Genomic DNA, 25,621 nt, shown 5'->3' on the forward strand with positions numbered 1-25,621 from the left:
TCTGTCCTTGCCAGGGAACCAGAAAGCTCCTGGAAATGCAGGTTTATTTGATCAAAGGTTGGCACTTCAGTGGGTCCAGGAGAACATAGCAGCCTTTGGAGGCAATCCCAAAAGCGTGACTCTGTTTGGAGAGAGCGCTGGCTCGGCCTCTGTCACCTATCACCTCCTCTCTCCTAAAAGCCACCCTTTATTCACCAGGGCTATCCTGCAGAGTGGGTCTGCAAACGCCCCCTGGGCTGCAGTCACAGCTTCTGAGGCCAGGAACAGAACAGTGGCTTTGGCCAAACAGCTCCAGTGTCCCACTAGCAACGAGTCCGAGCTCATCCTCTGCCTCCAAGACAAGGACCCGAAGGAAATACTGGAAAATGAAATTTTTGTGGTTCCATATGGCTCTCTTTTACAAGTATATTTCTGCCCAAGCGTGGATGGGGATTTTCTGGTGGACATGCCAGAAGTGTTGATCAAGAATGGTCTTTTCAAACAGACCCAGATCTTGGTGGGTGTTAATAAAGATGAAGGGTCATCATTTCTGGCATACGGAGTCCCTGGCCTCGACAAGGATAGCGATGGCTTGATCAACAAAACCCAGTTTGAAGCAGCTTTAAATCTGACCTTCCCAGGAGTGAGCAAACTTGCGATAGAATCGATCATCTTTCACTACACGGACTGGGAAAACGTGGAAAAGCCGGAGCACTACCGGGATGCCATCGATGACGTGATCGGGGACTACAACATCATCTGTCCCGTGATGGAATTCACCACCAGCTTCGCCCAGCTGGGGCACCATGTGTTCTTTTATTTCTTTGAGCATCGCTCCTCCAAGCTGCCCTGGCCAGAGTGGATGGGGGTCATGCATGGCTACGAGATTGAGTTTGTGTTCGGGCTGCCCCTGGAGAGGAGAGTGAATTACACCAAAGCTGAGGAGCTCCTGAGCCGCTCCATGATGAGATACTGGGCAACTTTTGCCAAAACTGGGTAAGTTTACTCTGGAAGTTTGGTTGGTTGGTCCGATGTTTGTTGTTTCACCAGGGGAAAAAGCTTAATGGTTTCAGTGCCGCTTTGGAGCCTGACTGGAACAATGGGAGCAGATTAATTGTTCAGTTATCCAGAATTCCTATTTTAGTTCTGACAAAAGCACTGTTACAATAAAATAAACTGTGGATGTGTTGCTGCCTGTATTGGACAAGCTTAAGGAAACAATGTTTATCCACCCATAAAAGCAAATGCAAAACATTTCTTTGCCGTGGCAGCGGTTGTTGCAAAGGCAGGTAATGGCTTCAAGTGTTAGAAACAAAATATTTCAAATGCTAGAAAATGCTTCCAGCAGTACAAGTAGTGGCAAAAAGCCCAATTCCCTTGAGGATGTAATTTGCTCAGAACATTCAGGTGTTTAACAGGGAGGTGTGTTATGTTCACATGATGAAGAGATTGGGATTTCAGAAAGCCTCTCCTCCCCTGTGTGCCGTGAGTGCAAGCCCGTGACAAATCACTCTCCAGTTCCAGGTCACTCATCTTGAAGTGAAATATGGCCCAGCCTGCACAAGGAGCAAATAAGAATATTTCGTGTGGGTGTTTGGAATGGGTTAAATCCCCTCTCCAGCTGGAGTCCAGGAGAAGTGAGGCAGCCCTTGTTCCTCTCAGCAGGGCTGGGGGCTCTCCATGTGATGCTCAGTTTGAAATGAAAACGGTTCAGAGCAGTAACAAAACCAGCCCCCACCCCAGTCCTGTAGGGTTAGCCTGGTGGGAAGGGGAGGTATCTTTATCCAGAGGTTTGGTTTGTGGTCTCTCCTGAGAAAATTATATATACAAAAGTCTGTGCCTCTGAGAACACACAACCAAATGGTTAATTCACACTCTAAAAACATTTCTTTACCTGAAATGTTAAAATCCTGTATTAATTCTCTTTCTAAGGTGGACCCTTTCTTTGAGTTGTCAAGGATATATAGATTTGTAAAGGCTGAACTCAACATTGGAACAGGATCTAATTAATTTTTTTAATAGATTAGAAACCAGAGGAGACCACTGTGCTCATTTAGTCCACCTAACCTTGTACATAACACAAAACACAGGTAGGACTGAAATGTTTCCACTGATTGAAAATGTTTCCATTGATTAAAATTCCAGAACAAACATGGTTAGGTTGTTTAAATCTTAATTCCACTTAAAATGGTTACAATTATAAAAGCGTTGTTTCTAGACTGAATTTGCCTATTGTACTACATTTTCCAGGCATTATATTTTGTTTGACAATGTGTAAGATTTATTTTATGACTTTTGGTTCCTTTTTCTTTTTTTTTTTTTTAATTGTTCATTAAACAAGCCAGGTCATACCCTTGAGACTCTCACTAACATGTTGTTTCTCAAATAACAACTCTCCACCTTTAAACCTGTGATTCATCCACACCTTGTTGGAACTTTCCCTGCCAGAATTAAACACTGTCATCCCCACGGAGTTGTAATTCCAGGTGTCATCTCTCCCTTCCTGTTCAAGCTGATATTCTCTGTTTGTCCATCCAAGGAAAGTGCTGTTTGTGCTTTGTGGTGTTATCCAGGGAGCTGCCAGGTGCCAGGGGCTCCACCATCCACCCCAAATCCATGTTCCTCTGCTGTGTGGGTTCTCTCCAGCTCCAGGACACCCCAAACTTGGTGGCTGCCAACCCCCAGCCCTGTGTTGTCCCTTCACCTCACCCTCCACAGTGAACTCACAGTTTATTTTTATGTGCATCCCTTTTTTAACAGATTTACTTATCAGTAGGTTTGATTGATTGATTAATCGATTGATTTGCAGGAGGATTAATTACCTTAACTCCTGTCCCCTGTATGTTCTGGAGCTTGTAATATTTCTCTTACCGGAAGAGATGAGCATATTAAAACTCAGAAAGTAGCTGTACCAATAGCTTTACTCATCACTGACTAATGCTTTAATCCAGGTATAATTATAGTAAAATTTAATCTAAAATGTAATCCACGAGCTCTTCCTGCCTCCCTCTCTGCTCAGAGCCTGAGCACACACCTCCATGTGAGTTTGGCAGGAAAGGCTGTGATGCAGAGCAAAGCTTTCCATGGTGCACACTCTGGAACTGAGCTGTGAGGTTGATCTGTCAATGCCAAAAAAGCATCTGATAGATTCCCAAGATGAAGTCTGAGGCTGGGAAAGGCTTGGAAACACTTCCTGCATTGTGAAGATGTGCAGTGACACCATTCCTTTGGCACTGGTGTCATTAGGGCCTTGGTGGAGAGCAAACTGAGTGGAAGTTCCTTATCCCATCCTGCAGCTTCCCATCCTGCCCTGCAGGAGCTTGCAGCCAGGATCTTCCACCAGACACAGCACATCCTGCCATTAAATAGAATTATTTCTTAGTGGAAAAAGAGAAATTCACGTCTACATCTGATTTTGGAGGGTGATATTTACATTTCTTTGAACTACTGGTTTCCACTGGATTGTGTATAGATTTAATTTTCATGTATATAACTTTTATGTATATATTTAGATAAATCTCAATAACCTGCTCTGCAAAACACTGTTCCTGTCACTGCAGCTCCTAAAATTAGACAACATAAGGTACATTCAGCTTTAAGTTTGTGGAAGACAGTCCTGTCACCTACTCTGATCATCATTCACACTATAATTAGATTACCCCACAGATTGAATTGCAAGTGGTTTCCACAGCAAACAGCAAATAATCCCTCCCTCTCCTTCCACCACGAGGATCCAAACCATCACTATTGGGAAAAACAGTACAGTCCTGCAATTTGTGTATTAGTAAAAGATCTGGTCAGGATTAACCCTCGGTGTGACCCTTTACTCATTATCCAGAACACGGACCCCTAAAGCTCTGTATCCCTCTATTCAGAGTGTGCAAGGAGTGGGGAAGTCATAGTAATTCCTGATAATTCCAAGATTAATAGGCCATCCTTTTTTTCCTGGCACATTTGAGCACAGCAGACATTTATAAGGAACTGGGGAAGCCCTGTTTTGACATAATGTTTATAGGAAATTTTGGCATGATCAAAGGGCAAACCTCTGAGGGGAAAATTACCACTGGTGTCTCCAGCAGAGGAAGAGAAAATCAAGCAAAAATGAGGAGTATTGAACAGCACATTTTTTAGTGAGGGTGTTTGACCTAATATTCTAATGTGCTGGAGTACAAAAGCACAAGGGAGGGGAGAGCAGCCTGCAGAGGAAAGGAGATGAAGGAGAGTCAACAAAACTGGAAGAAATCATGTTTTTCCTGGTGTTTTCTGGCTGGGAGGGACTGAAAGGTGCCAGAGCTGCTTCTCATGAGGGGTCTTCAAGCCCAGACTTTGACCTTAGTGATCTCTGGGTTTTATTCTCATGTGAGGAATAAAAATGCTGATAGGGAAAGTTTAAAATGTGCATTTAGGAGCATTTTCTGTTTCTGTCATGGTTTAACCCCAGCCAGAAGCTAAACCCCACAAAACTGCTGCCCTCTCCCCCCTCTGTGGGGTGGGAGAGAGAATCAGAAGGGTCAAAGCAAGAAAACTTGTGAGAAATCCCAAATGTCGTGTAAGGACAAAAGAAAAAATGCTAGGGACAGAAAGTGACTCCTTCAAAGCATCCCAAGAGGGTGAAATCCTCGATTTCTGCATTTCTCTGTAACTAAAAGGACACTGTTAGCCAGCCCAGGGGTTTCCCAGTCCACCACCATCCCCAGCAGTACTGGATGCAATTTTCCAGATCTCTGGGTACTTCCTATTTCACATCCTGGCTAAGAATAACCATCAGTGATTACTGACCATTTTTTCCTGAAAAATTACAGGCACAAAGAATTTCTATCTTTGAATTTAAGCAGGGAATGGAGATGTAGAGGATTCATCAGGAGACAGGAACAGATATTTCTCCTGTGAGCCTTGGAGCTGGTGCTGGACTCCAATCTCTCTCTTCTGGATCCCAAGGAATAGTGTCATTTTCAGGAATCTGCCATGTATTTACACATGTGGATCTGTGAAGATCCTGCTTAAAAAGTCTTTTTCATGGCTGAGTTTGGGTATCAAATAAGTCTGACCAAGTATCCCAGCCATTCCTAGTGCTATTAAGGTATTTCATAAAACCTATTTTTCATAAATTTGAGCCTTGAAAGAGCAACATTTTCATCATACCCTGAAAAATGCCTCTTTATCAGCAAGAGAAGAAAGAGACTTATTACTCCTGCTGTCTGAATAAATCAAGGCTAAGGAAATATTTGGGTTACAAGAAAGAACAGATTCCAAAATTGAAGTTCTTCGTTTACACTTTGAGGTTAAATTCCTCCCTTCACCTTGACCTGGGGTCTCCTCAGCCTGTTCCTGCATTTAAGAGTATTGGCAGTTGAATATCAATTCATAGCCTCAAAATCATTTGCTAGAACACCAGATATCATCACAGTTAGACAAATTGGATTGGGCAGATTGGATCCAGCAGGAAACCATAGTGTGGTGTCATATGAAAAGTGATGGATCAGGCCCAGTATGATTCTGTTTCTGTGGAAATAACCTTTATTTTAACAACACTGTTAATTTTCAGTGGCCTTCTCCTGAATTCTTTCCAGCACACTTGATTTTATGCTACACCCACAGTGAAAGAATTTAAATTTCTCTTTTTAAACATTTTTAAAGTTCATTTTTCTGCCATGCTTTTGTTATTCTTCAGAAAGCTTTTGAAAGCAGGCAGAGGACACTACCAGGTCCTACCAATCCCAAGCAGCAGGATGCTCTGCCAGCTCTGGGAAGAGGAAATTTTATTTATCCTGAAAAACTGGAGGACATCCCAAACCTATGGATGCCTTTTCTGTTCCTTTATCCATTCGATTTGGTAACTCTTTAGTCATGAGAGATGCAAAGTGACAAGAGCCAGACAAATCAGATGAGCTGAAAACTCAAGCAAGACTATAACGGAGCTCACAAAGATAATATTTTTTAAGGCTTTGTGAAAAATGTTTCGGATAAAAGGAAACGGGCAAAACTTGTCTCCCTGCCAGTTTTACAACTGCTGAAACAAATCTTTGCAGCTTTTTCTATAAAGTGAAGCCTTTGAAATATTTCCTCCTATGTTTTAGGGGAATTTGTGAGGCTTTGATTGTCCCACTAAAGCTTTGAAGCACTTTGTCTGGTTATTATTGCCTTTCCCTGATGTTCCACTGGTAGGCACATAATAAATTTCAGTGCTTTTGTTACCAACTTCTCCCACCCTGTTTATAGAGAGCAGTTTCAGAGCAGTGAGAACAAAACCAACAGCCTCATATAGAGTCCAGGCAGCACTTGAACTGGGGACCTATATACTCTGGCTGTGGGAAGGACTGAATATACTGGGAAAAAATAAAAATAAAAAACTCCAAGCACTTTTAATTTCCCTATGCTTCAGGAAGTTGGAAGTTTTATGTCGCACTGAGCCATTTCAAGGGAAGAAATTTACTGTGGGCTGTATTTCTGCCAGAGATTCGCTCGTGTTCACAGGGATAGAGGAAAGTTTTTGGGTTGCAGGCATTCTGATCCTCACAGGGTCTTCAAACATTGCAAAGCCACAGCTCGGGGGGACCAAGAGGAGCCTTTCCCTGAGGCTGCCGCTCCTGAGATCTCACACTCATCCAGAAAAATGAATTTTTCATCTTAACAAGTGATTTTTCCTGACCAGGTCAAGAAACCAGAAGAAAAGATTTCTGGATTAAAAAAAAAAAAATGGAATATGAACAAAGCAAGAGAGAGGTTCCCAAAATTACAAAAATGTGTATGGAAAGTCTTTCTTCCCCATGTTAGGGAAAATCAAAGCTTTCATTTTGACTCAAAAGGACGCATTTATTCTCACATTTGCTGTCTTTCTTGTGAGTAATTTCTGAGCCATGAAAAAAAATTGCAGATATTATAGCCTTGAACAAAAAGGGGGAAAAAAAAAAGTTTAATTTTTAAGAAAATTTCCTCCTATTGTTCCACCTTCAGTTTTGGGTTCTTAAAAGTGACTCATCATCTTTACCAGAGTTTACATCCATTGTTATATTCAGAAACGGTAATGGAAACACCTTTTTAGCAAACTGTTAGGAAACAGTGGATCATGGAAAATATCAGTAACCAGAGACTCACCTTGGCAGGCATCTCTCTCTCTCTCTGGCTTGCAAGCTGACAAGCTGTCATTGAATTTCAAAACTGAAAACAGGAGTATTTGATTCAGATGTCTTTTGAAAATAAGTCTGGGATACAAATTGTTGAGACTGGTTTAATTTTATTACAAATATTGCAAATTACAAGAAGCTGTCTCATTCCTTTCCATATGTGCAGCAAACGCAATTCTGTCCACGCGGATTTTCCTCCCTCCAACAGATGAGTCAAACCATTATTTTCAAACAGGAGATGAGAACATCTATTAAGGAAATATTGTCCAAATATTGTAGGAGTCATTGAGTGAGAATAAAATTAAACCTAGAGCTAAAATGCAGAGGTTTGCCTGGAAAAGAACAGCGACAATGCTTTATGGAGCAGGGTAAGCCCAAATTCAATTGTCAAAGGCTGCAGGATCAAAACCATCAGTGGTGATTCACAGGCCTGGGGCTGAGCAAGGTGAGCTCCTGAGCCCTGGAAGTGAGGGAGATCTGACGGGCTGGAGGGTGTCTGGAGAAAGAAATGAAGCTGGGAAGGGGCTGGAGCCCCAGGAGCGGCTGAGGGAGCTGGGAAGGGGCTCAGGCTGGAGCAAAGGAGGCTCAGGGGGGACCTTGTGGCTCTGCACAAGTCCCTGACAGGAGGGGGCAGCCGGGGGGGTCGGGCTCTGCTCGAAGGGAACAGGGGCAGGAGAGAGGGAACGGCCTCAAGTTGCACCAAGGGAGGTTTAAGTTGGATATTAGGAAAAATTCCTCATGGAAAGGACTGTTCTGTCCTGGTGAAACCTGCCCAGGACCATGGTGGAATCCCTGTCCCTTGAGGGATTAAAAATCTGTGTGGATGTGGCACTTGGAGACATGGCACAGTGGTGGCCTTGGCAGTGCTGGGTCACAATTGGACTTAGACATCCTGGAGGTCCTTTCCAACCTAACTGATTCAGTGATTCTATGGATCCAAATCTTGGATAAGGCCTCATAACTGAGAAAGGTTGAACAGCCTGCACTGGACAGCGTTCCCTGCTGTCCCAAGGGCCTGGCGGAGTCTGCACAGACACATTCTGGGCAAAGGAGAAGGATGAAGAGAAACAAGTGTTTCAAGAGTGAAATAAAACCATGGTGTCATTGCCACCTCAAATTTGGGAGTGAGAGTAACAAACCTGGGTGGAAATAATTTAGTGTTTGAAGGGAAGGAAAATGGAAAAGCGAGAGAGGGAAATGCAACTGCTGCAAGACATTGGGCGACCAAGAAATGCACAAAGAAGACAGAACAAAAAAGAGATTGAAATATGAAAGCAGAAAATGGCTGAAAGACTTTCAAACCATTTTGGGGGGAGAACAAGTCTGTGAACAGAGAGACGAAGGAAGGGCCCACATGAACTTATGGGGTAAGTCTAAGGCAGATTCACGTATAAAGCCAGACACTAAAATACCAGAGAGTATTTTACAGGCACGTAAACACATGGCTTCAAAAGGCACTGTGAAATTCTAATTAACGTTCACCCACAGTTAATCCCCTTTTGGAGGGCCACTCTTCTTCCGTGCTGCTTTCCTGCAGCTTAGCCCTTGTTCCACCATCAGAAGGCAGAAATGGAAGTTTGAAAGGTCTGCAAACCCCATTTTTCCTGGTGGTTCTGGAACACTAATCTGAGGTGATGCTGAGAAGTTTCACGGGAGGAATGGAAACCTTTCAGTGCACATTTTAATTTACTCCCCAACGCCAGAGATTGGCTGTTCCAGGGAAGTGGCAAAGGGGAGAGGAGAGGAAATGAGGAGCAGCAGAGGTTACCTAACACCACGTTTTTTAAGGGAGCTCAATATGGTGTTTAATTCTGTTTTCAATCAGCTGCAGGGGAAGGCAGTGGTGGGGAAATGTAGTCAGAAATCCAGTGCTGGGATTTGGGAGAGTCTGTCCCCAGAAATCTGAAGCTGTGTTGGTAGAAATTGGGCATTTTGTGCTCACAGTTGGGGATGTTGCACAATTCTATAAGAACATAAAATTAAAAGCTGCCATTCTCTGCTTTCCCAGACACCTCTGGCCACCATCTGTGTCCTCTACCTTTCCTTGCAGGAACATAAGAGAACTTCTTCGTAACATACAAACCCTGAAGAGCGTTACCTGTAATTTACACCTGACAGATCCTTTTCCTGCTGGAACAGCTGTTCAAATACTGTGATTTTTTAATTCTAGCAAAGTTTTTTGTTTTAATGAAGTCTTAAATATCTGCCTCTCATGCATCTTATTCATGGTGAAACCTCCAAGTGAATTTTCTGTACAACTGGAAATGGTCAGAGGTTTAACAGCTGTTTTTTTCCTAGTTACAAAGTAATCTGCGTACCATAATTTCCACAAAACCCCCCTCAATTTTGAAAGTGAAGAACTTTAAACAGGTTCCTTCTCTCTTTTCATATTGTTTCTAGTTAAGAGCACCCCTTCCATGGCTCCTGGTCCATGTGTTGGTATTTGGAGGTCTCCCTCTTGCTGCAGTTCAAAACAGACTTAGAAGATGTTACAAGAATGGGACATAATTTGAATTTGTTTACCAAAGGAAGTGTCACATCTAACTTCCACCCATAAATGTCAGGCCTACAATGAATTTATGCCATAAGAAAATATTAGATTATCATTATTATTATTAATTAATATTAATATTGATATTATTAATATTTTAAAACAGTTTTTGGGGTGTAGAGAGCACTCTGTCTTCTTGTCTACATTTCCCAGCATGAAGCTGCAGTGGTTCTGTTTCTGATGAAGCAGTAACACAAATTCGCCCTGCTGACAGCTACCCAATAGTTTCATTTTTAGGACTGCTCAATTTGGCCTAGATTACATGGTCGTGAAAGTTTGTGACTCATGCACTTCCTCCCACTCACAGAAATACAGCAGTAGTAGAAAATATAAAGAAAAATGCCACTGTGATGAAATCCATCAGGACACAACGAATCCAGAGGATTTTGGTTGGTGCAGGGCTCTGTGGAGCATCCGTCCTGAAAATAAATCATGATTAGGGCAATTTCTATTGAAAACAAATTTGAACTATCATATCCTGGTTTAGTATCAACTACACACTCTCAATTGCAAATTTAGTCTCTAGCGATAAGAAAAGCATTGAACACATTTATCCAACAATTTCTGAGGGCCTGGGATGAACTTTATTAATGGGAAGGAAAGGAAGGAAGGGAACAAGCAATAATATCCATGAGCACAGTATTTAGTCTTTCTCAGAACCAGCTGGGCTGACAAATTTTACCAAAGGCACTGGGAATTTAAAACCCGGTATTAATGGCTTTGTGGCTATAAAAACATTTTTCTCTCTCTTCACGCCCTCTTTGTTGTTTCTGATGAAGCCCTGGTTTGTTCCAGGGAGCAATTCTGGTTCAGATATTGCGTAGGTTTGTGTTTTTCCAGGTCATGAAGAGGAAGAGAGGTTGCAGAGGAGATAAAACAGCCTCAGAGAATGACTAAAAGGGCAAGTGCCAGGTGCCTTCCTACCTACTTTTTCTTTTACTTACCTGCTATGGAAGGTACTTCCTCCAAGGTCTCAGTGGGGTTCAGGACCTTCTTCCATTTCCAAATATCCCTCTTCAACCTCTACAAGATAAGAATAAAACTAGAGTTCCATTTGATTTCTTGCTGCAGCCAGGAGTGTTAAGAAATAGCAGCTTTGAAAAGCGGCCCTTGAAAGTGGAAATTGATACCACACAAAAGGGCCAAAGGGTCTTACAAAAGGCTTTACAGGAATACTGGAAAAAAAAAAAGGCAAAACTGTTCCTCCAGCACGAAGAAGGACTAAGGTGCAGCGCTGCCTCTCTCATGTCTATCTAAAAGTGGTGTAAATATGACATGTGAATTTCACCACCAGGACCTGAGTCCTGGAGAAGGTGTGAAATGGTCTCTGTGGCCCTTACACAGAACAGCGGGACAGTTCCAGACCTGGTATGATAAAATCCCGTCTCATCCATGCTCTGCATGGAGTTTGGGGTTCCTGAAACAGCCCCAAACTTGGCTGGAACATTTCTGAGTGAAGGAGACCCATGTGCAGCATGGCCCAGGGGGTCAGAAATGCAGGCAGGGGTTGAAGGGCTCGTTAGCTCTGGCTCAAGCTCTTTATTTCTCCTGACACCAGAGCAGGCTCCCATCCAGGAGCCAGGGGTTGGAAGCACCCAGCTCCTAAATGCACAGCAAACAGCTCAGGCAGAACCTCCTGCATCTAAATGTCTCAAATACTCCATCATTTATGACCCATGTCTTGAGGCCTACCTTATATATAGCAGGAATTCATGACCTGCATGAGCAAGAATTGTTTCAGCTCAATGGGTGCTCCATGAGGCTCTTTGGAGCACAACACAAGACAAAAAAACATAACAAATAGCACAAAATAACACGAATAACACCCCCAAAAAAAGGAGTAACAACTTGTTGCTTCATTTCCTGAAACTGATATTGGTCATAATAGCACATACCACGATAATTTATAGTTTAAGGCATTTAAACAGACAGCTGCTGTCAGCAGGCTGGAATCTGGAAGGAACATCCTGAGCTTTATTTAGCCTGTGAAGGTGTAAGAAAGCCTAGCTGCAAAGGTTCTTCTCCAGTTTCTGTCGGTTAAAGACTTTGCCAGCTGGATCCTGCTGCTTTCTTCAGGGATCAGCAGAAGGAATAATATTTACCCAGGCTAGAACTTGCAAAGCAGTTTCCCTTCGCTCTGGCTCAGGGACACTCTGTAGTCACTGGATTATGGACTCATGTGTGTGATCTGAGAGTGAGAACTGAGCACAGCAGGGCATAATGAACTTCCCCACCCAGCTGATTAAAAAGGGAGTTTGAAGGATTCAAGTCTGCACATCCCTCAGACTCGTAGTGCTCATCAGAGAAGCCCTTTTATTCCTTGCTGTGGGAATCTCAGTAAGGCTCAAATGCCACAAAATCAGGGTTTTTGTGCCTCACTAAGGAGAATTACATGAGAAATTTTTTATTTCAATTCCATGAGAATTTAAATCAATTCTATGATAAATGTTTAATTACTTACAATTTCAGAAACCAGTTGCTATTTTCTCACAATAATTAAATTCTAATAAATAAAATGATTTTAAATACGATTTTTTTTCCCAGGTTCCCCAGTTCTTCATAGTACTACAGGTAGTGATAGTTTGGGAAGAGCAAAACTCCAAGGAAGTTCATGAAACTGAAAATCATGGATGCTTTCCAATCACCCAGTATTCCACATGCTGACAATCCCCCTGCCTGAGCTGTTATCTTTCAGTGTGATAGTTTTTAAAGCTTGGCTGCTAATAATAATAATAATAATAATAATAATAATAATTTCTCTTATTTCAGCTATAGATTGGATAGCTGCTGTCTGTCCCATTAGTCTAGGAGGATAAAGAATGTAACTTCCCCTTGCTTGTTATTCCAGATAGGCCAACTCATAAACTTTGAATAATGGACAGAAAAGTGCCCCTCCCATTTGTGCTTTTGCAATTTCTCATAGCAAACAGCCTCAGAGTCTACAATTTAGTGTAAAATATTTTGGCATAATGTAAGGATTTTACCCATCCAGCCACTTCTGTAGGTGGTAGAAGAGTAGCTGATTTGGGAAAACATCCTGGGTAACTGCCCGAATTAAAAAAAAAAATCTAAGGATAAGTTCATTGTACTGAATCACAGAAACAGCGACCCAATTGGTGGTGATATTGCATCAGATTCAATCTACACATTCATGCAGAGAATTTCTGATTGGTAGGGGCTTCAGTCTCTGAATGAAAATTTTGTGCATTAGTTACAGCTTCAGGGGATATTTTATAGTTACCTTTTTTTTTTACCAGTTACAGATATTTCTTCATCCTTTCCCTTTCTAACTTTTCTAAGGCAACTTTCCAGAGCAGGTTCATTTTCTTTGTTCCAAGAGCTGGAGCTGCTCCTCAGGTTAAGGACTTAGGGTTTTCAAACTCATGGACCTCTCTGGTGCCTACTTAGCAGCGAGTCATCTGAAACGAATGGCCTGGTATGAAAAACTGGGATTGAGCCAAATTGTTTGAGGGTTTGAGAAGACTCAGCCAGGAGTTAACAGTAAAATCTGCTTTTCTTTTTAATGGCACTGGACTGGGAAGTGTCTGTTAAGCTCCCAGTGGTGCTATCCAAGCGCCTTACACAACCTTCTGCTGTCCCTACCCAATCACCCCCCGGGGACCACACCACCACCCCAAACTGAGATTAGCCTGGCAGCCAGTGTGCTGCAATGGGAAAATGAGCATAGGTATAAATATCACACGTCCTGGCCTTTAGAAATCATGTGAGACATCTGGCTGCGTTGGCCTGACTAATGCCACAAACACTTCCCGTCCCTCCAGGGTGGGGGGCTGGGGCAGCACAGGGGGGGCTGGGGCTCCTCATCAGCATGCCTGCTAATTAGGAGTGTCCTCCTGGCCAAGTGGGAAAGAGGGAAAACAACAAAATGTTTTCTTCCAGAATGTGTGTGTGTGTGGGGGGAAATAAATATCATCTGTGTGGTTTAGACCTTAAAATCATCCAACCTCAGACGTGTGCAGAACCACCCCTTTTACTCCCAGAGCTACCCTTGGGGTGAAACTTCTACACTGTGTTTCTTATTTGATGCTGAGCTGACTGTTCCGTGATTCTCCGAGGTTTTGCACTGCAGCTGCAGGAAATCTGCAAGAGTTGGGGTTATTTTTGCTGTTGCATTCCCTCCAAGGCCATTCCCCCTCCCGGTTGTCTTGTGCCCATGGTAAGATTCCATAAAACGTCATCCCATGGGAACCAGCTGATTGCCAGTGCTGCCCAACAGCCACCAGGAACCACAAAAGCCAATAAAAAGGGTTCACATTCCCTCTCCCCTGCCTTTAAACCATCTTTTAAGAGAAAAGGGGCCAAATTGGAAACGAGCATCAGCAGGTCCAACCAGGGTGAAGCCAGTGCAGTCACACTGGGAGGGACAGGTCTCCGTTGGATTTCAGTTCTTCCTGCACAGGGTGAAGCAGAGTTATCATTAATTTTCATTCATCTTAGTGGGCACTGGGATGTGGGATTGTTTTTCTTGTCCTCTGGAGAAACACACAACAAAAGTCACAAAGAGAGCAGCTAAATAGGAATGTGGAGAAAGCTTGGGACAGCCTAAGCTGGAGTGTGGGACAGTGGTTTTACAAAGGTAAATCCTAAAGCAGCCTAAAAATGTTTGCAGGAGAGTTAGCAGAGAATATTTTCCATTCTGGCCTTCTTCAAAGTACAACTGAACAGTACAAAAGAATGTGCTAAATGATGGAATTCACTCTTTGAGTCTTCACTCTGCTGTTCAGAGCTCACTCACAAAAATAAAGGGAATATTTTCCTGGTACTTTATATCCTGAATGTTTACCAAAACCAGTCAGATGATGAATGACATTTTTTTGTGTATGATAAAGCATTTGTAAAGGTAATGCTGTGTGAATATTAATAAAAATGCAGTGAGCTGGTGTTGTATCTCAGGCTGTATTGATCATACTAATGAGAACGGTAATGTATGTATGTTTATTATGATTAACAGAACTCTGTTCATGTTGCATTTTCCATTTGAATGAAATTAACTTTTTCTAAAGTTGCTGAAGATGAATATTAAATACAGAGAAATGATTGGTGAATAATCTCTTCCAAAACCCTCTTCACACCCATATCAAATCTCATACACTTGCTATAAATTAATCTTGAAAACTAAAAGTTATTGGCAATTGTGGATGGAAAAACCCACAAGGGAAAGAACCTGATCTGAGTAACAACAAGTGCAATCAAGAAACTTCCACTTAAAGACATATCTTAACAAAATAATTTGCTATAAATGAGCTGCTGTGCCACTACCAGAGTAGAGAGAATCCAGCCTGTAATTTCAGGGCATATGCAAAGAAAAAATGTAGCTGAAGGAATGAGACAAATTCTGTTTACACCAAAGTTTAAACACAGGTGGTTTGAGTTTATTTTGTTTTGTTTTGTTTTTCTCTCTTGCGTTTCTTTTCTGGGAGCAATTCAAAGAATTGTATTTCTTCACTGCCTTAAGAGGTGCTCCTGCGAACAGTAAAAGGGGTAGAAAAGGAGCCAGATTCTTTCTAAGATACTCAGTGAATCTCATACTCCTGGTCTCTTTGAAGATGTCCCTGCTCATTGCAGGGAGTTGGATCTTCCAAGGTCCCTTCCAAGCCATATCATTTGATGACTTTGTTCAAACAAAATTAAGGTCTTCCCTGAATAAAGCTTGTCCAAGAAAGGTGATTTGACAAGATAAAACCACAAAATTCAGGCCTGGACTGAAGATGCACAGCCCAAAGCCTTTCAGGACACACCATCAGACCCCAGCAACAGCACTGAAGTGGCAAAACTGTAATTACTGAAGCAGAGGTGATTAAGCAGTACCAGGAGATGAAAGAGCAGAGGTTTGAGGACTTGATAAAAGATGATAGAATGGAGGTTTCTATGCAAACTGAACTCGTTTTTTTTTTGGTAAAAACAAGTTTCTGTAATCTGTCAGCAAAGATTGTCCATCCAAACCTAAATGGGCAGAGACAAGTTTGTGCAGGGTATTGGATTCCTGTCTGCTCGCTGAAGGTATTCCCACCATACTTCCACTGTTCTATTCTAATATTATTTGACTTTGAATTTGGTGCAAAGAACAGGGAATTTTACAGCCTATTCTGGGCACTGCAATTCTCATCATGAAGTTATTAGCAAGAAAGAACGAACAGTAATTGTGAGGGAACAACAAGGTTATAATCATAACTTGTTCCAAATTATACTCCTGTGATCTCCCTTTTGCTCCGACCGGGAGCTGCTTTTTAACCTGGGAAATTTTCAATAATGAAGCTAAGAAGGAAATTACTGGGCATTTCTTTGAGCAGTAAACTTCCTAGAAATGCAGAGATTGTCGTAATCAGCAGGTTCATGGGCTTCAAAGTGCTGTGTTCACCTGACAGTTCTTTCAATCATTTTTTAGTAAAATACATCTGTAGCCATCGAGGCATTGTGTAATCCCCCCACACACCTGTAAATTATAATGTGGGATGTCATGATTTATTTCATAGCATAAAAGCTGTTAAATGAATACTGACAGCACCATTAGCGTCCTGATCTTGAGCTCAAGTGCAAGTCAGCTCTGCTTAAGTCATCATTCTCAGGAGCCACAAATAAATGTGCACTTTAGAAAGGTGCCATAGGTTAATCAGAGCTGAATTAGTCAAGAAAAATCCGTGAGGAAGGGTGCAGTTCAGGAAATGACAGCCTGAAGCTCTTATTGCAATGCTGGTTCTTGCAGCAGCCAATGCCAAAGATCCCAGAATGGAAAAAACATGGGCTGAAAACTTGATTAATTTGGAATTAACTGAGAGATATTGATATTGCTTCAGCATCTTGTGCTCTGACTGCTCCCACCCACACCTCATGCCTTGTTCCCACTTTTGGGAAGCAGAACCCAAATGGGCTCCACTCCCTGGACTCCTCTTTGCCTTCTGCCTTCTGGGAAGTGTCCTGGTGAAAAGTAGAGAGAACCAAATTTACTCAGCTCAGAGTTAATTTCTCCCACCAAGAATCATCGATTACTGTTGCTCTGCCTTAAATCCCAGATTCCTTGATATCAGCTTCTAGGAAAGAAAATGGCTCCTGTGCTTGCACTGAAATAAAATATTTCATTTCTATCCTTAACGTCTTCTGAGTTAATGGTGATCTTTGACTGTCTGAAATACAAATCTACTTCTATTCCTGTAAATCATAGTCTGTTTTGTTTGTTCCCTAATGTGATGCTGCCCATTTTGTTGTTCTCCTACACATTTAAACCATTTTTTCCCCTCATACAGATACTGACATTTTTGGAGGTGAAAATCTGGATGCCTGTCCTTAGAGCCGTATGAATTCTGTTGTATTATAAATATTTATCCCAACTCTTGTAGTACCAACAGCTGTGCTCATTTCCCATGCAGAGCTGGTTTTATAAAGGGTCAAGCACTCTGTACCTCTTCCCAGTTTCCACAAGATTTCAGACTGTTCCCATCTGGCCCTCCACTAACAGGACTCAACAAGCCTCAAGGATGGCGCTTCCTTCGTCATGAGGAATAATTGTTCTCTCTCCCAATACAGATCTTATCCAAGTTTAGGCATTGTTTCTACCTTTACTTGCATGATTATCCCTGTTGTTTATCCCAATCTATTTGTCCATCTAAAGGGATCAGAAGCATTCAAACTAAAACACAACCCACTCAACCTCTCAGACAGGCAGGCTGGTTTGTTCTTAAGTCATCCCTAATAATTCACAACGTCTGTGAGAACCTCCAGATTCAGAAAGTTGATTGAATATGATTATTTATTAAGTTTTTCCCTTTGATGAAACCAGAACACCTTGAAAGGGGATTTCTTTTTTCTTCAAAGGAGGTTAAATGAAATTTATCTGCCGTTTTTCCCCTGTTACAAAAGGATACATCAGTCATTCCAAACTAACACATTTAGGCTGAACAACTGTTAAATAACCCCAAATCATGCTTTATTGTGTGCTGAGGTGATTTCTCATTCTAAATGAATTGTTTCTTTTCTCATATAGAGCTCCAAATGGGACTCTGACTAATGGAATAAAATGGCCAGTCTTCACTAGTACTGACCAAAAATATTTGACACTGAACACCAACACTTCCGAGGTACTGACAAAATTACGAGCTCAGCAGTGCCGGTTCTGGAAATACTTCTTCCCCAAAGTCGTGGAAGTGACAGGTAACAATTCTTCTCTTTAATATAAGATGCTTTAATATAAATTTTTTGTGCAAGGATTATTTGCTGGACATTAATGTGATACTTGAGTTCAGATCTTTGTGTTCCTGTTTGTGACTGAGACGTTCAGTTGGACAAAACTGAATTGGTGTTGGAGAAAAGTGTCTGTGGGGTGGTGAGGGTGGACCCCAGAACGCGCCCTGTGCTTCTGGCTGTGGGGACACCACCCTGTTTTGTACCAGGACAAAACCTGGACACACACCCAGGGCCAGGACTTTGCAATATGGATTTTCTCTCTCCCAAAATGCAGATGCAGCCACAATGTGAGACACTGAGTGCTGAAACCTCTGTTCTTTGGTACCCCCTGCAAGAGTCTTGGTGCCACCAGGCTCTGGGTTCCCAGATGCTGGAGAGAGCAGTGCTAAAGGAGCGCTTGCACTGGGAATTCTGGAGGCTTTAGATGTTCTGTACAAACTGTGGGACCTTATGGGATGTTTTATTTGGATTATATTATCTATTATTTATGGGATTCTATTTTATGTAACTAATCCCCCGAGGATATGAAGTACGCTGCCACTGCCAAGAGGGGATTGTGGTTTCCAGCTCACGTGAGAGCCCTGTGTTTTATTTCTGGAGTGTCACTGCTGACAACCCCGAGGCTGCAGGATTTGCTGATAGAAAACCAAACTGATTTGTGCCATGTATACAATGGATTTATGAGATTCACTGCCAAGAAAAGTATAATTGTTTGGAACTTTAAGGTCAGTTGAGCACAGAAGACTCAAATTTTTGGAAGACCGATGGCACTGTTTTCCCAAAGCCCAGGAACAGATGAAGCCTCTGTGCTTTGGATTTCAAAAGGAATTGATTTTATAAAGTGGTTTTGCAGCTCTGAATCACATTCTGCAGATTGACTGGGGGAAATTCTCATTTCAAAAACGAGATACACTTTAAAGATGTTAATTAGTAATTCAAAATCTTTCTCTAAGACTCGAGTTTGAATGCTCGTCTTAAAAACCACGTAAGCATTAAAAGTATGTAAACTGTCATGGTGCACAGATGATTCCTTCTGAAATAATTTATTCCTTCCTCATTTGAGTCTGTGACTGTATTATGGCTCAACTTTTATCCCCTCTCAATTCAACAGATGTTTTTCAATTAAATCAAGAGACGTGAAATCAGTAGGTAAAATGAATAATTTATGAAGCCTACTCTGTGATTTTAAAATCACAGCGTTCCCAATTACTGATGGATTTCAGGGAGGTTTCAAAGATTCCGACAAGTTTGTGCTGAGCCAGAAGAACTGAACTCTTTTACATATTCCTTTAACCTGGCTGGGAAACCCTAGGGAAAAATGTGGATCCTACAAATGGGCTGAGCTTAACTAAGTCCATGTGGAGCAGGAGGGAGCAGATCACCAGAGTTCAACACGTCTTGGAGGAGAGCAGAGCTGCTCTGCCTGGTCCTGTGGGGTGAGGGATGATGAAGCAACACTCAGGATCTGCCAGCAGACATAAATGCATCACTGTGCCACACTCAGTAATTCACAACATAAATTTACATAATTTAATTAAAAGAAATTCACGAGCGTATTCTTAGCAAAAAGAGAAGAATCGTCGTGTCTGGATCCTAATATAGAACTGAGGCAAGAATGTTGTCAACAAGTGGCACTGCCTTGTCATGTATCATCTGTCAGTCCCTGAAACATTGCAAATATAAAAGCATTTCCATTATGTTCCCTATACAATATTATATAATTCTGACAGAAAACCCTTTAAAATCCTATGTACAAACATGATATAATAGCTTATATTGCAATAATTCTCTTCACTGCAATCACTTCCTCACTCCCTTTATGCCCAAAGGACAGTGCACACCATTAATACAGAGATCTCTTCATGTTCTAGGGGCCTCTCATTTCTATGACTCCTTTCATTGAAATATTGTTAGAAAAAGAAGGTTGCCTTAACGTGAGGTGATATAAGATGACAGGGAACAAATAAGGAATTTTTATGTTCTCATTATTACAAGTTCAAGAGGGGTTCAGATAGGCAAAGTAGAATTCTATCAGGTAGAACACAAAGAGGATAATCAAAACAACTTATTTTGCAGAAATTATGAATTTTCAGCCTCAAGTGATCAGGATTTGCCATGGATGTGCTTGGTAACCCCTTGCTCAGTTCCTGACCCACTCCTAGCCCAAGCCTTGCCACCCACTGAGGGATTTTAAAGCCTTTAAAGTCCAGCTCCAAATGTGTCCTGGATCTGAACCAGCCTGTTCCCATCACAGGCTGGGTAAGACAAGTTCCCTGAGGCAGTTAAATAGATGAGAAATATATATCTTTATTGTTAGATAATTCACATTTTCCTCAAGCAATCCTATCAGATTTTTTTTTTTTTTTAAATTCTTCTGGTTGTGGGGTGGGAAAATAATAAGGAGAAAATAAGGCTCTCACAGTAACACAAGAGTAACAGCCATATGTAAAATACAGCCTTGTTATCTCTAGACTATTTTGGAATGATTTTGGCATGATTTTGGAAGATTTCTCAGTGTCTTCTCCTCCAATTTCAATACATAAATCCATAACTGAAGACATGAGTCAGAACCTGCAGTTCTGTGTCCAGCTTGATAATAATCACTGAAAACATAAATTGGATGTAGACACAGACTCTCAACTCCAACCAGACACAATTCCTACCCATATTTTAACCCAATTTCCAAGGCCCTGAGCACACCCTGCACCCTACTCACCCCAAAGCAAGCTGGGAGCACTCAGCGTTTTTGATTTCACTTTGAAACCAGAAGGGTTTCTGCTGGCTGCTGCTAAAAGAATCACACAGGAGGGGCAGTAAACAGGAAGTGACTTTTAAGTAGCTTTTAGAGCAATCATATGTTAATTATGAAAGCATCAATGTTAGACTTTACCTCCTCAACACAGCCTTTAATGCATCTAAAGCCTTTCCTATTTATATGTGCCCGTTTCCTCTTGATTGTAGAACGCTGCAGGCAGCCAAACTTTCCATTTACTCTTCCATTCCTATTTTAGTGTGCCTAATACATATTTTCCTATATTTTTTGATATTACTGCGTCATGTATCATCTATGAAGAAATCAAACTAGATAATACAAATGCATTACTTTTTAAAACCACCCTAAAAAGAGTTTTTATGTGGAGGCAGAGAAAAGTTCAACCTCTTGCCCAATGAGTAACAAAGGTTGTTGTGTTTGCGGTGATCCTCCAGCCAGTGTCTGGATTCTACAGAGATAAATACTCAGGATGGTAAGAATATTAAAAATTTAACTAAATAGAAAATTCACCATCAGAATTAAATTAAACTTCCACAGAGCTGGATGCATGAAGAAATGTGAATTAATCACAAATAACCTCACCAGTACTACTACACCTACCAACAGAGACTTCACTCATTGCACCTATGAGCAATACGTTTCTGTACCTAAACAATCTGATTTCTTTACAAAATTTCCAATATGTCATTGGAAAGAGAACAGCCCTTAGAACAATTCATCTCCCAGAGAGCTCTGCTGGCTTCTGGAAGAATCAAAAAAATAAAAGAAAGGAATCTGAAGTCCTTGAAAACATGTGAAAATGCATATACTGCTGTGCCTAACAAAGTTTTGATATCCACAGAGTGTGATTAAAGGATATTGAATGTAGATATTATTTGTTTCTTCTTTCTGCACCTTCGTGAAGAAACTCTCACCACGACAATCTACAGCATGAACCTGTGGCCTTTATCATACTAATGAACCCAGAAACTTGCAGGTACTTCCAATCATCAGCTGTTGAGGACAGAAAAATTAATTCTAACTTGTCATCCCTTATTAATTAACAGCTATACGGCCTTTATCCCAATCCTAAATGTATTTTTGTGTGTTAACATTAAGATTAGCACTTTATTGGCACATCCAGCAGTTCAAAGGATGGGATGGTGATAAATTTAACTTTGCTGTAACACCATTAAAGTAAAGGGATGGATGGAATGGTAGGAAATTCCAGCTGATTGCACTGGCATTGCTGAAGAATTAAAAAAAACCCCTTTTTTGTTTTGTTTTGGTTTGGTTTTTTGGTCTGTTAAACCTTTCAGAGCACTGATTCACTGCCTACAGAATCTCCCCTTTTCTCCTTGTCCACCTCACTGGGCTTTGCACGGGGCTAATGGGAATTAAGGGAAAGTTTGGGATTGCCCCAGTGACATACAGCAAATTCCCTGTGAGCGCTGTTGGCTGCCTCCGTGGCTCTGCAGGCACCCCCTGCTCTCAGCTGTAATTATCGGTCAGCTTGGACTCTCTCATCTTTTTCTTTTCTGCCTCCCAGCTGTCAGCTCATCTAAGTCATGGGTGGTTGCTTCCCAGTGATTGATGATGTTGGTGATAATGGGATGCATTGACTTGTGACTTCAATTTGGATCTTATCACTGGGGGAAAAAAAGCAAACAAATGGGAATTCAAGTTCTTATTTCAGTGTTTTCCGTCCCCCTTTTGTCTTTTAGATTCATAGTGGTGGCTCCTCTGAACTTTTTGATGTCTCCTTTCTCTAGCTGGTGCATTTCTTCACCATAATCTTTAAGAAGCACTGAAAAGCCCCATAATTCATACATACTACTCCAGAACAGTGACTTTTAATTCAGGATGTGTCTATGATAGAGATATTCCAGCATCTTTGGGCAGACTTCAAACACCTCTACACCTGAATAATTAAAGAAGGGATGTTTTTAGGTTTCCTTTTTAATTCATTAGTGGAGCTTTTGCCTGAATAAATAAAACTGGATACCCAAAATCAAGAATAAAAAGAAACACGGTTCAGGCAGTTTTCTGCAAATAATGCTGCTGCTGCTTCATACACTGAATTACCAATCTGTTTGACTTAATGTGGAAAATTTGGCTTTTCCTGAGACCCTGACTACATCTTTAAATTAAATATGTGCAAAGGAGAGTTCTTAGAGTCAGGAAAGCAGAATGTTGTGCATGTTTTGTCCCTTTAGTTATGAGTTCTCTCTGCATAGCTTAGCAGTGAAAATGAGGTTTTATTGTTACCAGCATTTCCAAATCATCTCCGAGTTAACGGTGGTTGTGGCCTGCAGAAAAAAGAAATTTCAAAATATCTGAACTTTCCTTTGATGTCTGTTGTAACCAAGCTTATTTACAACTTTGAGCTGAGGGAGAAGGATGTGGTTAATTTATTGACATTTTTTCTCATATTTGTTCTTCACACTTTCCCTTTTGACTGCATGTAAAAGTACAGGACTTCCCGGAGAAAAAGTATCTTGGTTTTATTTCTGGTCTCACTGGAACCAAGAAGTAAATCTCATTTCAAAGTCTCATTAAATTGCCATCTGGATTTCCAGACCAAAAAGGTTTGGAAATGTTGAGCTAAACTGCAGATAAGCGACCAAATTACTGGATGCTTCTCCAAGCTAAATCTCAGAATCAGTGAACTCTCTCTCCCGAATATTTTCTCTAGTGATGTGTAAAACACAGAAGTATTTCATTTTCACATCACCAGTTATACTTGCAGTGCTGGCAGATCATAAAAAAGGGGGAAGGGGTGTATTTATGGAGGGAAAGGGCCGAGGCTCTGCTGCAGCAGGAGAACATAAAGCCAAAGGAGCATAAAGAAACCACAGAACTGTTACCTCAGGAACACAATTACCAACTTTTTCTGGAAGTGAGCTATGCCAGGGTGGGACACCATGAGAGTTAGGACCAGAATGAATAAAGATCATAGACCATCAGTGGCTTCTGAACTTTATCCTAAAGTCTACAGCTGATACAAAATTGTGAGCCTCGGTGACTGATAGAGCCTGCAGGCGTTATCCCCCTTTCTGGTGGTGTATGGGATGTTCTGGCAAGGCCCCTGCCTTTCCCCACAGGCTTAACCACCTTTTGGGGCTGCAGGAGGGGATCCCTGTCCATAAAATCCTCTGGGAGCCCTGTGAAATGCTGTATTTTTAAGACTCTTCTCATCCTCACCCTCTGCTCCCATGCATATAAGAAGTTTGGCAATAAATATTTCCTTGGGACACAGGATTACTTGGAAAATGCTTTAAAGGTGGGGATGAAAAAGAAAAGAAAAAACAGCTTCGTGTTGACATAGTGCACATTTGGCAGCATCCTGCTCCAAACCTGCACCCTTTATGCTTTAAACTTGGGGATTTATTCCACGGGAGGGTGAAATCCTGGGCATCCATTGAAATCCATTAAAGCAATGGCAATCCTGTTGTTGCCTTGAACAAAGCTGTGATTTCACCTTATCTTTGCAAGCATCTCTCCCATTTTGCATTATTTAGTCTTCAGGGTATGTAGGTTTCACTGCAGGGTATATTGAACCAAAGGAATATTTTGAGGATAAAAAAAAAAGTGGCTTTAAAATGATGGATTTGATGGACAGAAGAATTATCCAAAATTATTAAATGTATACATATTAAGTATATACATATATATTTTAAAAAATCCAAAGTAAATTTATTACCCTGCCAGAATGCTATCTTTGCACTCCTTCCTTTCTGATGGAAAGACAAAATGCTAATCACTGAATTTTCAGTCATCCCAGGTTTAAGAAAAGAAGCAAAAACCACCCCATAACGTATTTGGAGCAGATGACACTGATAATCAAAATTATTTTTCAATTAGCATACAAAGAGATTCAAATTTAGATTAATGTAACCCATTTCATGTTTTACAGGAAATATTGATGAAGCAGAACGAGAGTGGAAAGCAGGATTCCATCGCTGGAACAATTACATGTCAGACTGGAAAAATCAATTTAATGATTATACCAGCAAGAAGGAGCTGTGCAGTCTCTAATTAATATGTTTACTCTTTCCAGTTTGTCCCTAGAACTGCTCATCAGGCAAATATCCAGGTAGCTTCCCAACATGTCAAGCATTAAATATGTTATGCAGATTAAAAGGAACTGTTACAGATACAATTTTGATTCCAGATCTTTCATTTCTATTTCACCTCCTCTCCCAATAAAAAAACATAAGGCACCCACAGCCTTTGAAGCTTCACTGGGTTAGGTAGGACCACAGAGATTAAAGGCTGGAGATTAATGATGTACATATTGTTATAAATACTGATGCTGAAATTCACCCTTCAAAGGAACAATGCAGACTGTTGGAGGAAAATGGAATCTTTTAAAACAGAAATGGCAGTTTTACAGCACTGCCATGCAGAGCTCAATCAGATTTAATCTTTAACTGCAACGCCACCGCACTCAAACCTTGTTTCAGACATAATTTCATCGACATAAACACAAAGATACAATAACTTTGCTGGGCATACCAGGCAATATTTGCTTGTTAGACCAAAAAGTTTTAAGAACTGCCATAAAAGTGTGAATCACTGCTTCTTTCTGGCCAAATCTGTAGGACAAAGCCATGGTAGGAGAGGATTTGAGCTTTGCCTTGAATGCCTAAATCAAGTGCTACAGTGAAACAAGCTGGAAAACCTGATGCCTTTTCCACAATCCTCATTTTTCAGGGAGTAAAGAATTACAGATTCACAATTAATGAATTCACACCTTTCCAGCTCAGGCACCCTGGGAAATGTCCCTCCTATGGAGATAAGCTCCAATTATGATTTTTTTTTGCCCATTGAGTTGCCCCCTGGTTGAGGGACCCCCCACAGTTACTGGAACACGAGGGGCAGGTTTTTACACCTGCAGAAGAGCCTCAATCTCTGTGTCAGCAGCTTCTCAGCCCCCAGAAACTGCCAGGAGAATGGGGCCTGGCCAGAAATCTCCTGGGAGCAAGGCTGGGAAGGGGATCCCTGCAGAGGGAC

The 25,621-nt window shown here is 41.4% G+C and overlaps 1 protein-coding gene across 1 annotated transcript in view; it reads left to right on the plus strand.

Annotated features, from left to right (window-relative positions):
• Positions 1-24,767, plus strand: part of BCHE (butyrylcholinesterase) — a 28,280-nt gene extending 3,513 nt beyond the window's left edge. Inside the window, 3 exon segments of the mRNA XM_017734347.1 lie at positions 1-975; positions 17,654-17,820; positions 24,522-24,767. The exon segment at positions 1-975 is cut by the window's left edge and continues 35 nt beyond it. Of these exon segments, the coding sequence (XP_017589836.1) occupies positions 1-975; positions 17,654-17,820; positions 24,522-24,643 (1,264 nt within the window). The 3' untranslated portion in view covers positions 24,644-24,767.
• Positions 24,768-25,621: the final 854 nt, after the last annotated feature.

Source organism: Corvus brachyrhynchos, unplaced genomic scaffold (assembly GCF_000691975.1).
Source record: "Corvus brachyrhynchos isolate BGI_N302 unplaced genomic scaffold, ASM69197v1 scaffold544, whole genome shotgun sequence".
Lineage (NCBI taxonomy): Eukaryota > Metazoa > Chordata > Aves > Passeriformes > Corvidae > Corvus > Corvus brachyrhynchos.